Source organism: Triturus cristatus, chromosome 7 (genome assembly GCF_964204655.1).
Source record: "Triturus cristatus chromosome 7, aTriCri1.1, whole genome shotgun sequence".
Lineage (NCBI taxonomy): Eukaryota > Metazoa > Chordata > Amphibia > Caudata > Salamandridae > Triturus > Triturus cristatus.
In genome coordinates this window covers 1,686,620,345-1,686,637,061 of record NC_140590.1, presented here as the reverse complement: position 1 = coordinate 1,686,637,061, position 16,717 = coordinate 1,686,620,345, and the positions used below count along the sequence as shown (strand labels likewise).

The 16,717-nt window shown below is 46.1% G+C and overlaps 1 protein-coding gene across 2 annotated transcripts in view; it reads right to left on the bottom strand.

Annotated features, from left to right (window-relative positions):
* Window positions 1-1,330: 1,330 nt before the first annotated feature.
* Window positions 1,331-16,717, bottom strand: part of CD4 (CD4 molecule) — a 126,427-nt gene continuing 111,040 nt past the window's right edge. The window contains exons 8-10 of one of the 2 annotated variants that reach the window (XM_085619838.1): window positions 6,137-6,261; window positions 5,215-5,270; window positions 1,331-1,609 (exon numbers count right to left, since the gene is read on the bottom strand). In XM_085619838.1, the coding sequence (XP_085475964.1) occupies window positions 1,582-1,609; window positions 5,215-5,270; window positions 6,137-6,261 (209 nt within the window). In that variant the 3' untranslated portion in view covers window positions 1,331-1,581. The remainder of the gene's footprint in view (window positions 1,610-5,214; window positions 5,271-6,136; window positions 6,262-16,717) is intronic. The other variant, XM_085619839.1, reaches the window with a different exon arrangement.

Here is a 16,717-nt window from a genome sequence, read left to right as displayed (position 1 = left end):
TTTGCTGAGTTCAATTCATAAACTGCATATGGAAAACTCACTTACAGAGAAAGTGACTTTACTAAAAATTGTGATTACGACTCCAATGACAACAGTAGAAGCTGAACGATGTTTTTCAGCCTTAAAGCGCATAAAGACATTCCTCAGGAACACCATGCTAGAGGAAAGACTAAATGCTTTGGCGATGCTATCTGTAGAGAGCAAGCTAGTCCAAAAGATACCGGACTTCAACATGAAAGTAATTGACAAGTTTGCTACACTGAAAGACAGACGTGCGGATTTCATTTACAAAAAGTGAATGCTGCTACTTGTTTGTTGAATACAAAAAATTCTGATTGAGGTAAGAAATGCATTGTTATCTCTGTTTTTAAAAGTTTTGTAGTGTTTGTTGTATTTGGAGACTACACAGATTTGCTCACCTTTGTTCACTGGCCGGACCTGTCTCCCGCAGGGTGAACGATTCGTTGCTTGTGTTGCCTATCAAACCTTTCCCCTTGGCAAATTGCGAAAACCTTTATACCATTTATATTTGGGGTACTTGCGTGGACCTATGTGAAGTGTGTGTACAAAGCTCAGCTCAACCAGAATCACGGTAACAGCGCATTGCGCTGCCTCTTTTATATTCAGTATATTGTAAGACTGTTTTTCTTCCCCCGCCTTTCCTTGTTTTGTTTCCCTGTTTTCTCCTTGCTTGCCATTCGTTACTCTAGAGTCTAATATTCAGTATGTTGTAAGACTGTTTTTCTTCCCCCGCCTTTCCTTGTTTTGTTTCCCTGTTTTCCCCTTGCGTGCCATTCGTTACTCTAGAGTCTAATAGAGTCGGAAGGCCGTAGGGGAAGACTGTGGACTTTTCTTCAAGTTCCTGATGCTCCTGCGGAACGAGCCTGGCAACCATTACACTGCTGTGCAACTTCTTCTACTTTTAGAGCTGAGATTTCCATGAGTCTTATAGTCTGAATTCAGCACCTGAGCATAATAGGACAGAATGTATGAAGCTCTGTGGTAATACTGAATAAGCAGCTACCTATGTTATGCCATCTATTATTGTAATAACTGCACTTTCACAATTGCTTTATTAACCTTCCTGGTTTCTCAAATTTGCTTGAAAATGCACGATTTTTCTTCTTTTTTTTCAAAATTTTCTTGGGGGGGGGGGTAACCCCCCCAAACCCCCCTTTTGGGGTTCGGGCACGCTCGCTAAGCTCGCTCGCTACGGTGCTGTATGCTAATTCGTTTGCGCCCCACCACTTTAAAATCTCACCCACCGCCCCTGGCATACAATATGCTTACATGTGGCATTACGTATATATAATGACGAGCAAAGCAGTAATGACTAAGCTTCTGTTTTAATAACATATTTTAGACTTGGGCTACATATAGGGAGATATTGCATGTTTCATATTTAATAAAAATACAAAAGAACATTTAAAAAAAGAAAAAAGGTGCCTCTTAGAAAAGCTGCCGTGGTGCATAGGGTTCTTCCGTGAGCTGTCTGCATCCGGTGCCTGAGCAGGAAGTGAGGTAAGATGAGCAGGTGTCTCGTGCCATTTCCACGTCGGGCCTCGTGTAGTGCTGTCAGCTTCAGGGGTTGAGCGGTTTGTTCAGCCTGCTTAAAAAAGAAGTATAGATGCCTTCAGTTAAGGCAACATATGGATGTCGTGCACACAGAAGGGTGCAGCTATCAAAGGTGCAGTGGCACCAGAGCCCTGAGGGGCCCACGGAACCTTACTTATTGCTGTATTTTGCTACCCAAACTGCTCTGGGGCTGGGAGGCATTTTTCATGCTTGCAAAATGGCCCCCTTACTACGCCATGTTAAAATCTACACATTGTGTAGAAAAGGATGGATTATGCAGCAAGTGCGGTAAATCCACCATTATGCAGAAAACACTGCAGCCTCAGAATTACATAATTCCAGTGGCCCTGATTATGGTGGCTGGTTCATTGGCAAAGGCTGCTTGATTGATTCATAGGGAAAAGTTATGTTTGATCAAAGATCTGATCTGTTTATAATGAAAAGTCATGGCAAAGACAGTAGGCCTGATCTATTTATTTTGAAAAACATATGCTAAAGCCAATAGGTCTGTAATGGTAGATTGTTATTAAACTATGTTAAAACCTATAGACCGGTGTTTTATTATATTGAATTTTAAGGATTTCGTTAGTAGGCAAGGGTTACACTGGGGTAAACGATTTGCACTGTGGTAATCCTCGCTAGACCCTTCTCGGAAAACGTGTATTTTGGGCTCTTGTTATAAATAAAAATCATGAAATAATATATAAATATGTAAACATACCCTCTTCTACCATTGGTTTGTTTGAGTGTCATTCAAGTTCTGCTTTTGCCCATTACACCATACTCTATGGGACGGCTCACTACATCAGCTCTTTGTACCGCAGGTGACTGAATTTTGCTTGATCACACGTGCATCCGTTTGAAGAAATGTGTGTTTCAATTCCACGGCTTGTTGGGCAGTAATTACATTTGTAATTCTCTCCTGTTATAAGTCCTCTTTCTTTTCTTGTCATTTAAAAAAAAATGTTTTTTTTCCCTGAAGAGAAACTTGCAGCCCCCTAGACATGGCTGCTCACTTGTCCCTCATTTCATGTTCACTGAGCCACATTCCGAGGTGCCACTGCTTCTAAACTGAATAGCCACGTTGGAATGCTGGTATCCATAGTGTATCATTGTTTACTGTTCCAAGGTGGCCGCCATGTTTACAAACATTATATTGGCCATCTAGGATCAGTACAACAATGATAGGCCATGTGCACAGGACCATTCCAAGAGGAAAGCCCAGTGCGATGCTTGTTGAGCGGTCCTCTTGGAGAGGTATTGTGCACAGTGTATCACATTTTTACTTCTCAGAGATGGGCAGGACCTTGTTTTAAATGTGGCGGCCATGTTGTAACTTCAAAACAATGATTCTGTTCCAAGATGTCTGCCCACTGCTACCTTTAACTTTTTATATTATTGCTAGCATGTGCCCACCATATTTAGACGGTAGGTTTTCTTTTTTCTACTTTTATTCTTTTAATTCATGTGTCATATACTTACTGTGTGTGTGTGTTTTTTATTGTGAATAGGAACATGCATGAATGGAAGAATGAGTGAGAGGGTAGATTAATGAATGCATGTGTTAAAGAATGAATGGCAGAGTGCATATATGAAGACTTGAGTGCCTAAACTTGCCAGTTACGGAAGAGACACTTTCATTTATAAGTTATATCTACTGGCATTGCTGATTGTTGTTCCTTGTGCTTTGCTCCTTCATCAGATATAAATATTTAATGCTGCCTTGTTTTCTCCTATTATTATTCATAATTTTTTCAGGAAAATTCCATTATTTGATTAAATCTACATTATTTGTATCAAGATGCAATTGCTTTCCATAAAATCGAATAAACACATTGAAAAAGTAGGTAATATATCATGGTTTGGCCTAGTGTTCATTGCGATAAGTAACTGTACAACCATCACAACACAGTTGTATTGATGAAATGTGTTTCATGTGAATTGGAAACACCAAAGCCAACAGGCATTCCACGATATTATCATTTTCCAAAACGTCTTGATAGAAATGGACCCCCACTTTCTCGCTCGTGGAGGGTTTACTTCCAGTGTTTTTGCTGCTACAATCCTTCAGGTGGGTATGGATACCGTTAGATGCTGAAACGCCTTATTCTGTTTTGTGTTGGATGGGTATGTGTAGTATTGGGCACCTTGCGTGGCCAGGGAAGGCCGCATCCATACTCGTGAGGGTACCTTGGCAGCGGGAAAGGTGTAGTCTACTGCGAGTGGTGCGGCCAGGGCCAGCCCACCGCCTTAACCATGAAGGACCTGCTTATGCAGAGGGTAAAGTGTGGCCTACTACAAACAATATAGCCAGGACTGGACCGCATTAGTAAATAAAAGGGACCCCGAAAGGGAGATCGGTGGTCTACTGCAAGTCGGTGGCTAGTGTTGGACAACGGGGTACAGTGGCCGGGCACAGACTGTGCAGAATGGGAATATCAAAACCCAAATATCAACAGGAGAGAATATCATTACAGCAATTTTGAGGGACAAAATATCGACAGGTAGGTTTCTATATGTTTTCTTTAGCTAACTCTACATATACGTACCATGGTTTTATATATCCCTTGTGTCTGGACAAAGCTAAACCGCTCTGGAGAGCTGTAATGACAGCGAATCACAGCATCAGCGGCTGCTTTTATTCATGCCAGGTTGGCTTGGATAGCATTTCACCAATCCAAAGCTGTAATACTGCGCCTGGAGGGGTGAAAGGCTTTTGTCATTTTACAGCTCGCCATAGATAGCACCAGCTAATCCTTTGCTTAAAGACTTTGCTGTAGAAATGGAAAAACAGTGTCTCCCTTTCTAGCTTGGCATGGATGGCACTTTGCTAATCCTATGCTTAAACACTTAGTTAGAAAAACAGACATTTGGGGTGAGCAAATGTAGAGTGTTGCTGGTGTTGTACAGTCCTTTATCTAGGAGCTGCTCTCCACTTACACTTGGGAACTACCCAGAGATCTATGCTTCTTTTTAGAATACTTTATGCAGCACTCTAAGCCTGAAAGGGTGTTTGTTTTGACTTATATAGGGTGCTCCCTTGTGTCTGGAAAGCTTCTCTGGATAGCTGTAATGATAACGACACATGTGGCAGGGGTTACTTTTGTCCATTCCAGATAAGCTTGGGTGGTATTTTACCAATCCAAAGCTGTGCTACTGTGCCTGTAGTAGTAAAAGACGTTTGCCATTTTACAGCTCGGCGTGGATGGCACTGTGCTTATCCTATCCTTATGCCGTATGAATGCCAAAATAGTTTGTCCCATTACAGTTTGGCATGCTAATCCTATGCTTAAAAACCTTACTAGATAAACAGACATTGGAGGTGAGCAAATTTAGAGTGTCGCTGGTGTTGATGGGAGCTGCTCTCCACCTAAACTTGGGAACTACACAGAGTTCTCTCCCGTTTTGCATTTGTGTACGTATATAATCTTCAAGATAGAGGTGGAATTAGGAATAGGGAATCCTTGCTACCCTTCGATGGATTACTCTACAATGTTGTAACAATATTCCTTCCTGTCGATATTCTATATTCTCAGCCACAGACCAACGAGCTGTGTCCTTCCACGTCAGTGGACATACGGCTGCTTTCAGGGAGAAAGAGGTGGTGTCTGCTATAGGTTTCTCCTCGTTCATACATACTCGTTGCACTGGCACGTCCTCTGCTTCTTCAGCCAAGCCACTCTCCTCGCCCGCCGCTGCCAGCAAACAGAAAGAGCAAAGGCACACATTAATGCAGAAGAAATACACGTCTTCGTGTTTACTTGTTGTACAACGAGGAATCTCTGGGGCTTTCAGATATCCTACAGCTCAGGAGAATTGAAAAGAATGGACAGCTCACAACACAAAGAAGCAGCTTGTTTTTCACAATGCCCGATAAGCATGCCTTCACTCACTCTTTCGCTTGATTATATCTCATTCACCCGCTCACGCCATATGGTCATTTAAGATGTATAGCCAGGCTACTGGAATTATGCAGCAAGGGAAGACCAAATTATGCAGCAAGAAAAGGCAAATTATGCAGCCTAATGCAGCACATTTTTGGAGCAGTAGTACTTCACTACTTTCTAATTTTTACACATGTTAACACTGAATGGGCAAAGGTCCTTTTAATCAGCTTAACATCTAACTACAGCAATCAACAGCTGAAAGTTGACCTGCCTTTGAATGACTATAGGCCTTCCTCTGCCAGCAACACATGTGGTAAGTAGGATTTAAGTAACTTTTGATCCATTTCAGCTAGAAATAAATTATTTTCGTTTGTTAAAATCTGCAAGTGGTGCAGAAAGTTAAGGATTGTGTGGCAAGTGCAGCAAACCCATAATTGTGTGAAAAACACCACAGCCACAGAATTGCATGATTGCAGTGGCCTTGTTCGTGGCCACAGAGGTGGTCCGCTTCAGCGACTTCTGAAGAGTCTTAACGGTAAAACTAGATGAGAGGACAAGCAATGTGCATCTCTAGTGCATGACAATAACCTGAGACAACTCACCAGTTCAGCCTTAGATGGCAGATACCCAACATGGGCACATACCACGTAAACAAACAAGAAGAAGACACTTACCCGGAGAAGGCGGCAGCGTGCTACGCACACTACAGCACAGATGATGACCAGCAGTAGAGCGAGGGCCAAAGCGCCACCGGCTGCCCACATCCACCAACCGAACAAGGCTGATTTCCTCTTCTCCACTGCGAAGGGAACAAACCGAGGTGAGAAGCCATTCCTACGATGTAGCACTGCACGGGGAAGGCGTGCTGGAGATTTCTGTGATCGCGACACTGTATTGTTGTATGTACACAATGCCAAAGTAACTATGTAATAGGGTCTTATCATACATGAAAGCCTGCAATAACTGTATAAAAAGTTTTCATCTAGTTACAAATCAACATGACATTTTTAAACAAGAAAACCATAAAACTTCACATAAAAACAGTTTCACCCGAAAGAAAACTATGTCCAGTCCATATGCTCATTACTGCCCCAACCAAATAGCTCCCCAGCAAATACATGCAGGTATACTGTCATATAAACCAATCTATGGTAAAACCTGGGGAGCAGCACTCGCCAAATATCAAAGAAATTCCTGCCTCAATCTTGCACGCATTTTTTAAAAAAAAACTTTTAATCTACAAAATTGTAGGATTGAGTTCTAAAGAATCACATAAAAATATAAATACTCATTTCCCAGTGTGCTTTATAGTTTTTTTTAAAACATATTTTTTTTTGCTCTAAACATAAAATATCAATACTGTTGTTCGTACAGTAAGAGGAAGAACAGAATCCATACACAATGTAGACCGGTAATAGTAAAGCATTCGTTGCAAAGGTCCCAGGGCATTTAATTAAAGAAAACGACATAGACGAATGCGGCAGGAAATATAAAGAGCAGAACATAGAAGACGATGTGAGCAGTTTTCAGCAGGGACCAATATGAAGAACCACACAAGGTCTTTTGAAACAAGTCGAACACCAAGCAAACAAACAAATATATCATACAGCCCCTCGCTCGTCCGGTGGCCTCACCAACTCCCCCCCAATATTTCATAGATCAATGCAACGCTAAGACAGCACTCCATGAAGGTGTCAGGAGTTGTGGGCGGTGTAGTGGTCAGAAGCGGTGTAGGACAGCTGAGACCCATGCATGACGCACAGGCGGTAGCGCGTTAGGGATGCAAGTGGGACCGGAAAACACTCAGTCAGTAACATCACCCTTAGTCTCAGCCTCACCCCCCCTCCCTGAAAGTCAGCCAAGATAGCGTCCCATGCTCTCGCAAACGCCATGGGTCTCCTACCATGGTGCGCTTCACAGAACAACGTAATTCCTTCCCACGTGGCCCAATGCAACACGCCTGCCCTCCAGATGGGGACCTTCAGCAAGCTTCCAAAGCATAGTAATCCTACGCTTAGCCAACACCAAAGCCAGGTCGATGAACCGGTAGGCGACTATGTCTGGCAGGGCGAGGATAGATGCCCATGAGGCAAAACTGGGCCATAGGAGCAGGGGCACTGTCAGTAGCCTCTGCCAAAACAGGCACAACTTCAGTCAATAGAAAGTCAACTTAGGGCACCCCAAGAGCATGTGGAGTAGATCACCTGCAGCAACCCGACAGTGTGGGCAATCAGGCAGGGACGGTGGAAAATAAGCACTAACCTTCAGTGGTGTAAGGTAAGCCCAGTGACGAATGTAGAAATGTAATAGCCGGAAACGAGCATTCCTGGAAATCTTAGGCACTACCTCCCATATTTTAGCCCAGTCCCCATCTGTCAAGGGGGCTACCTGGCCCATCTCCCCACGATCATGTAGCACCACAAGGGGGCAACAGACATCCTATTGAAGCGCAGTTTATAGCCTGAGACCAGACGGCAGGTGTTAGTGGTGTCGCATATGAAGCGGCAACTACTCTGGCTCCACTCCGTGTCTACCCCAAAGCGTGTGGATAGCGGCTGTCAGAGTACCATACAGCAGAAACTGCCCGCCAGGATATCAAACTCCAGGTCAGCAAATGGCTCAACACTCCATCAGCGTACAGCGCGTCCACTGTGTTTAAACTCGCTGCTTCCCAGTCCAGTAGACGTCTCTCTTCCACCCTGGGCAGTTGATTCACTAGAGCTCCTGGAAGAATGCGCGGAGAGTACGGGGACTGTATCGTCGCCCCCGACCAAAAACCCTCAACCAACACGTTCAGAGGATGGGGAAATCATGATGGCGCATTGGGGCCACACGCTTAAGATTGAAGACAAGGGTCCAAAGCTGTCACAGACTGGGGAGCTCCGGCAATCAGAGCAACCCCAGGACCTCCCTCCATAGAAACCAGCCCATACGACACAACAGCTGTGCTGCCAAATAATAAGTCTGGGACATTCATCCCACTGTCCGTCGTTGATCGCTGCAATTAAGCTAAAGCAACTCAACGTCACCCCTTATTTCATATGAGGTCAAGAAGGATGGAATCAAGACCAGCGGGAGCACTGCAAAGAAATACAGACTACACTACAATTTCAGCTCCTGCAATGCGACCCTCCACAGAGAGGGATAAGGTCTTCCCAAATCCCACACCCGCACGTATTGCAATCACCCCCTTTCCTATATTTCCCTAAAGAAGGTCAGGGAGAGTCCGATAAATCCGAACCTCATGGTACTGCACCACCGGTGGCTCCTAGCGCATGTCGCCAAATCCCGGGGCTCCTCCCTATCTGCATGGAGTGAAAGAGACTGGTGTTCAGCCATTTCACACAGAGGCCTCCCCAAAGGCCGTAAGGAAACACAGTGCCCGATCAGATTTCGTGCCCAAGTCATGCAGGTAAAGCACTATATCGTCTGCGAAGAGGGAAATAAAATGAGAAACCCCGCGGGTCCGAATAACAGCAAAGACAGGCCATTACGCACCTTGCACGCCAATGGTTCTACTGCAATGGCAAAAAGCAAAGGGGAGAGCGGACAGCCCTGCCGGGTGCCATGCCCCACCAATGTCCTTTAAGATTATTGACTTTTCACAAGACTGCAAGAATTGGTTTTATAAAACAGTTTTCTGCAACCTTGGTAGACGTACATGTGGTAGAACCCCTCATTTCACCCACTGTATATGCGCATTTTAGAATATCCCCTTCTGCCTGGGACAACCAATGAAACTGGTACAATGTGTCTTTCTGTGACATATTAAATGAGAACCAAAACCCGAATTAATATAACTGCTAAATGTTTCTACATGGTCGCACGAAAGAGTACATCACTCACCGGTTGAAGACCTGTGTCCAATTCCCATCATCTTGGAATTCTTTCTGTTTATTACAGACTTTTGTTACAGACATTATTAAAATGATCTAAACACCTTTGTCTAGACTGCACTTTTATATGGGTGCAGTACACAATAAGCAACTATGCAATAGGGTCCTATCATACATGGAAGCTGCAATACCAGGACACACCCCTATATCTAATTTCTGTAATACTGCATCATTGCTACTCACTGATAATAATGAAATGGCATCACTACCAACTGTAATAACTTATTACAGGTGAATCGTGATGCCACAATTCCTGCAGCCACAACCACCAGCAACGTAAAAGACAGGCGAGTAGAAATACAACCGTTCTTTAAAGAATTCAGGGAAAGCCTGTCTCCCTGTCTCTCTTTCCTCTCAAACATATCCAGTGAAAAAGGAATAGTTATTAGCTTAGAATGAGGCCTTTATGGAAGTATGTTAATTTACTGAAATACTTGGCTTAGTTACACAAAACAATGGGTCTTTTTGCAGGTTACCGTACATTGTAGCCTTTTGTGGCATGTATAATGGGTTGCTTATATTCAACTACTTAAAATATGTAGCAAAGAAGCCTCATTCTGACATGTTTCAGGGGTGTGGAATTTCTATTGCAACGCCCAGGACATATTGTTTGGTTTCCAGGACAACTAGGCTTGATGCTTATTTTGTCCAATGAAAAAGTAGGCTCCTCCCCTGCATCACAAACCCCTTGGATGCCAGTGTACAGTGACACAGTATGGCTATGGAAAGGAGGAGTCTGCTGCTGAGGCAAGATCTGTATCCAAGAGTAAAAGTTGTTCAAAAGTGTGCATGAGGTTAATTGATGCAAAACCTTTACTGTTAGGGTGAGTTAGCTGAGGACATTCAGTGAGATGTTCTTGCATTACTGACCACTTTTGGAATATGTACAAATTTGTGGCAATTTTTTATGCTCCCAGAAATCTCATTTATTATACGCAAATACATGCAGAAGAATGAAAACAAGAGCGTTGTTTGTAAAAAAAAAAAAAAAAAAAAAAAGGTTTGCAAACAGTTTTACTAAATTAATGTCCAATATGTTTGCTCTCGAAATAAAATTTACCCCTGCAAAAATGTGCAACTTTAATACAAAATGGAACAACTTTATAGAGAGTTTTGTGAAATGGTTGTGCAATTTTTAAGGAGATCTGTTATACCATTTCTCAATGCCCATCCCATGCCCATGAGACTCGGTGCATGGAGAAGTCTCTATGGTGATGAAATTAGAGGCCACTGGATTAAGATACTGATGTGTGTAGAGCATTGCTATTGCGCCTCCAAGTGAAAAGGAAGGTGGAACTTAATGGGATGAGGCTAAGCTATGAGGCGGATGGGGGTAAAATGCTCTAAGTGTGCTTTATTGGGCACTACACAGGCGTGATCGTGTTATATCTTAGTTAGCCTAATTCTATAGCATCATGACCCCACAACCTCCTTTTCCAACACTTCGTTTATAGGTCTGATGTAGAATTGATGAACCCGGGTCCAGCAGACGACCTACGCAGAGCCTTCTGTTCACTTGTCTACGGCCCTGGACCACAGGTGTCTGAAAATGTGCTAGTTGCCCCTTTATTAATAACTCAGTTATATTTCGGTTGTTCCATCCATGACTGAACACGTGTTTGCATTCATATGTGAGAAATGACTACCAATCCATCATCCCCAAAAAAAGATTTATTTGAGCGACTCGATAGTTTGATTTCTGAAAAACTAAAGTGGTTATTCAGGGTCATATTTATAATTTTTTCATGCAACGCAGGAAGACACCTTGCTGCGGTGCGTGAAAAGGGAGAAGGCATGAATGCTTGCGCTGGTGCACTTTCGGCTGCCTAGTGCCAATGCAAGTACCCTTGCACTATGGTGCAAGGGGACTTGCATTGCAGGCAGGGTTGTTTTTCTGCAGGAATGAATACCTTCCTGCTTAAAAACAATCCTGCGAGTCTTTTTCCGCTTTATATGTGTGCTGCAGAATGCAGGGGGAAAAAGATACATGAAGATATTCCTCCTTGTAATGCCTCACCTAGGGAGGTGTAGCATTCCCAAATCTGCCACCAATGATAAATCTGGGAATGTGCCAAAATCCATGGCTGGATGCACTAGAACACCCAAGCTCCACCCATGGAACGCCTCCCTCGGTCAAAACAACGCAAGTCAGCGACTTGGCGCTGCCTTGCGTTATTCCAGATTTACCAAGTCACGCAGATCCAGGCAAGATGGCCTTGCGTGACTTGGTATATTTCAATATAGGTTTTTTTGCCGCTCTGCGTCCTCCTGCGTGGCACAAGGGCGATCCACAACCTTTGATAAATCTGGCCCTTAGTGGCCCCATATGCCGTTGGGCTGCCGACGTCATTATATGATGTGACGTCACACGACTTGAGGCAGATTACTTCACACCAAGTGCTTTTTAGGTCTTGCCTGAGCCAGCGCACATGCGCTGCTTGGTGAGGCTTCTAGTAAGGACTTCAAACTCGGGCCCCACGCTCGTGCATGTGTTTTTTTTTTTTTGTTGCTGACACGCTATTGGCTATTTCTAAGAAAGCCAGCACGAAATTGGCCAAAGGCGGGTGTCCCGCCTTCTCTCTCCCCTGGCCTAGGGAGCGAGCAGCAGCCCCGCACTGTGCCTGTTGCATTCCTTAAATTCTTTGCAGTGCACGCGCGCGCACCACTCGCTGGTTTTTAAAAAAATTATTTTTAGCACGCACACCACTTCCGGGCTTGTTTCCTTGTTGTTACCACAATATCAGCCTAATGACGTCTGCCAAATCCTAGTTCTACGTCTGCATCTACTACAGCATGTCCCAGTTTTTGGATTGAAATTGTGGTCACCCTAATGTTCGATATGTCTGCCTCCCTGCGCTAACTTCTATTTGTTTTGCCCTTTCACTTTATGGCCGGAAATGTAGAGTTCCCTGGTTTCTCCCTGTGCTGTGCAGGACAAGATAGTCTGATCAGCATTGATCTATTCTCTTGGGTCTTTTATACACTTGTATGCCATTGCCGGATGTTCATTCGACGGTCTACTAACGTTTGTGGATGTGAGAAAGCAGGCTTTTTTTTAGAAGGAATACAACGCTGGTAGTTTACAGACGCAAGTCTATCTTGTGTCACTACCCAAAACTTAACTGCTGAAGGATGCGGTCACTTGCAGAATGTTGCACAGTATTTAGACCGTCATGTCTGTCAAACGTATACATTCTTTAACATGGCCTGCGGGACAACATTCCGTAAAGTAGTGTCAGTGAACCTGGTGGTGCAGTGAGTTGCGAGGAATTTAATCAACGTTCACCCACCCGCAGCCTTTCTCAGGAGAAACCTTTCCAGACTAGAAGTCACCAAGAGAGAGATAGACAAAGTGTGTGAATTGCATGGCCTCGTCAGCTGCTTTTAAGAAGTCAACGGCTTTTGCGCGTCCGTATGTAATACGATAAGATCAAACACTGCGTCTTAGTGGCTTTTAGAAAGGGGGTGGAGATGCTTTGCCTGGGTTATGGGAGTTTTACTTTATTACGCCCGAGAGGCATTTCCACCCCTTTGTTAGGTGATTCTAGCACACATTTGTTTAAAGAGCCTTCCTGCTTCAAGACATGGAATAGCACCTCCCCTGGGTCTTTCTTGTTCCGTTTTTGTAAAACTTTGACTTGAGAGGTTTTTTTCACAGAGATGTTTCGTGTTTTGACTAATTGACAGAGCTGTGTTATTTTAAGCACAGCTAAGATGTTTGCAAGTGCACTTTGCCTCATGAGCTGGTTGGCTTTAAATAGCCCTTCTTTTGGCTTGACGTGTGTACTTGTGTTTGCTCTGCCTGTCTATCTGTTGACACGAATTCTAAATGAATCTCCGGTAATTGTGCATGCTTATTTTGTGATTTGTTATGCGGCGCGCATAAAACGCCTGTTTTTTTTGTATTAAGATACTCTGCAATTTGGTTGCAACTATTTTTCTTTTCTTTTTTACGGGCACACACATTGAGTAGACCATTTTAACTTGGGGTGGGCGAAATTTCTGTAATTTGTGTTTGCTTAATTACGCAAAGTTATGCGAGAAAAAGTAAAATGGAAAACTGGCATTTTGAGCTATATATCGTTGCACAAAAAAAATGCTGTGAGCAACAGCTGCTCATATTCTGCTCTTCCGCGTTTATGCAGCTGTGTAGTGTCGCGGTCTAGTGGACGCGCGCACTACGTAGTGACGTAGATGTGCGTAGCGGCCATTTGGACGCTACGGCGCATGCGCGAGGTATAGCGCGCGAGCGAGAGACGCGATCGGAGCGTGTTGCCCGGCGCTCTCTCTGTAGGTGATTTACAAGGCGTAATAAAGGTTCTATTTGCATACAGAACGTTTCCTGAGAGTCTGTGGGGGAAAGTAACATACAGCCTGGCACCCAGCAACATTACAGTGGCGACGAGACTGGGACAAGAAGAACCCTAGGTGCGACAGGTGGAAGGTGCCCCCCAACCTGCAGCAGAGAAGAAGCCCACCAGGAGAGATACCACCCTACGCGGTAAGAAGACCAGAAGGACCAAGGGCAGACACCTACACACCGGGAGAGCGCGGCAGAGGCAGATAGAAGCCGGGGAGTGGCACGTGGGCAGCGGAGGAGCCAGCCACGAGGTAGAGGATATCGCAGGCGGACAGCGGAACCGCAGAGGAGATCCTGGCGGAGTCAGGGGACGACGGAGCAGCCAGCTCGAACGCAGTCCCAGGTACCCGAAGCAGGGGAGCGGGGACGGACGCACCAGGTAGCCCAAGGAAGCAAGTGGACGCCAAAATGAGTGCACAGTCATCGACTCTGACGACGCCGATACCTTTCCTACCACGCCCGGGAGAACCCATAATGAAGTGGGAAGACTGGAGGGAGTACTTCAAAAACTACCTGGAAGCGCTAGAAGATGAGAACGAGGAGGCGTTCTCCAGTGCCAGGAGGAAGAGGATACTCCTACACAACCTAGGACCAGAAGGGATACGAGTGTTTCAAAATCTCACACCAACCACCAGACCTGTAGGGGACACAGACGTGTTCACCCACGCCATAGAAGATTTGGACAACCACTATCGACCAGCAGTGTGCACCTCCACCGACCGCTATAACTTCCAGCAGATGAAGCAAGAAGCGGGGGAATCCGTAGATGACTACGTGGCAGCGCTGCGGAAGCTGGCGATGACGTGCAGGTATGGCGGACTGCAGGACGAATTCATCAAGGACCAGATCGTCATGCACACGACAAGCAAGTCAGTACAGGACAAACTATGGGCGAATGGAGATGCGACGCTGAACGAAGTGATCGCCATAGTGAAGAGAGTGGAGCTAACAAAACGCTGTGCGGAAGCAGCCAAGAGAGAACCGGCCCCCAGACTCACAGTCAACAAGGTAGACGACGCGGACCACCAGACGCGGGGGAAACAAACGACGGGGGAGTACAGAGGAGCGGCCACAGGGAAACCAAGACCCGGACCGACATGGAAACAAGGAAAAGGCGAGGCCATGAAATGCTACAGGTGCGGCAGCTCGAACCATGCAGCGCACGACAAACGGTGCCCCGCGTTCAGAGCCAAGTGTGTGTTCTGCGGCCTAGTTGGCCATTATGAAAAGGTATGCCGCAGAAAAGGAAGACAGCAGGCGGTGAAGTTCGTGGCACAGGACGAGGGGGAAGATGCAGAAGACCGTGAAGAAGACGAAGAAGTCCTGTGTATTGAAGACCAGGTACTGGGCATAGAGGGGAGAAGAACGCGCAAACCCCAGTGCGACATGATCATAGGAGGCATACCCATCACCATCGTGGCGGACTCAGGATCTCCTTACACGATCATTCAACGTTCAGTATGGAACGAGAGGTTCAGACCCACGTGGGGCGCGCGACTAGAACCCCCCGACATTCGACCTGTTACCTACACAGGGGACCCAATCCCGATGGTAGGGTTCAAGACTATGAAGTTCCAGTTCAAGGAGCGGAGTGCGCTCTGCAAGCTGTACGTCGCGGAGAAGGGACCGTCAGTCCTGGGCTGGATGGACCAAGGAGTGTTGGGAATACAGCTGAACCCAGGAGGGGACACCCAGGTGATGGTGACTCTGGACGGAGAGGAGTCGACGGCGGAAAAATGGCGGAGCGGGCACCCGAAGGTCTTCGGCGGGAAAATTGGGAGACTGGAGAAGTTCTCCCACAAAATCGTCCTCAAAGAAAACGCCCGGCCGGTAGCGCACAAGGTACGGAACATCCCGATTGCGGTAAGGGAGGCGGTGCAACAGGAGCTCCTCCGACTGGAAGAAGGGGGAATCATTGAGCCCATTGACAGCGCGGAGTGGTTGGCACCCTTGGTGGTGGCCATGAAGCCGTCAGGCAAAGTGCGCCTCTGTGTGGACCTCAGGGAGTTGAACAAGTGCATAGTGGTGGAAAGGTTCCCCTTGCCACGCATAGAGGAAATGTTGGCCCGCACGAAAGGAGTGAAATGGTTCTCCACCATAGACTTGCAATCGGCATACCACCAGGTAGCACTACATCCGACAAGCAAAAAATTGACATCGTTCATCACGCCGTTCGGCTGCTACCAATTCTGCCGCATGCCCTTTGGTCTCGCCTCGGCAGCGGCGGTGTTCCAGAAGCTAATGGCCCGCCTATTCAAAGACATTGAGGGAGTGCAATACTTTCAGGACGACATCCTAGTGATGGGGACGGAGCTGGAGGACCATGACAGGAAACTGTCGGCAGTATTGAAGATCCTGGAAGAGAAGGGCCTAACAGCAGAGTGGGAGAAGTGTCATTTTGGAATGACATCAGTCACCTACCTGGGACACGAGATCGGGGCGCAAGGAATAACGCCGAAGAGAGGGAACGTAAAGGCCATCTGCGAAGCACCGCCGCCCACCTCCAAGGAAGAAGTACGGTCGTTTCTAGGGATGGCAGAGTACTACAGTAAATTCGTCCACCACTTTGCCACAAAAACCCACCACATGAGGCAACTCACGAGGGACAAGACGGCGTTCATATGGACAGAGGAGACACAAGAGGAGTTCGACACAGTGAAACGGGAAATTGGCGGAGCGATCCCGTTGCAAGGATTCGATCCCCAGGGGCGGTCAATATTGATGACGGACGCGAGTGAAAAGGGGCTGGGAGCGGTGCTCATGCAGGAAAGACCAGAAGGCGGCACGGAGACGATCAGCTTCGCGTCCCGGACGCTGACAGCATCGGAACAAAAGTTCAGCGTGATAGAGAAAGAGATGCTAGCGGTAGTGTGGGCCATGGCGAAGTACCGTCCGTTCCTGTGGGGAACCAGATTCCAGGTGAAGACAGATCACAAGCCTCTCGTGAAAGTACTGACATCAGATGGCCATGCCAGTGCCACGCCCCGGATTGCGAAAAT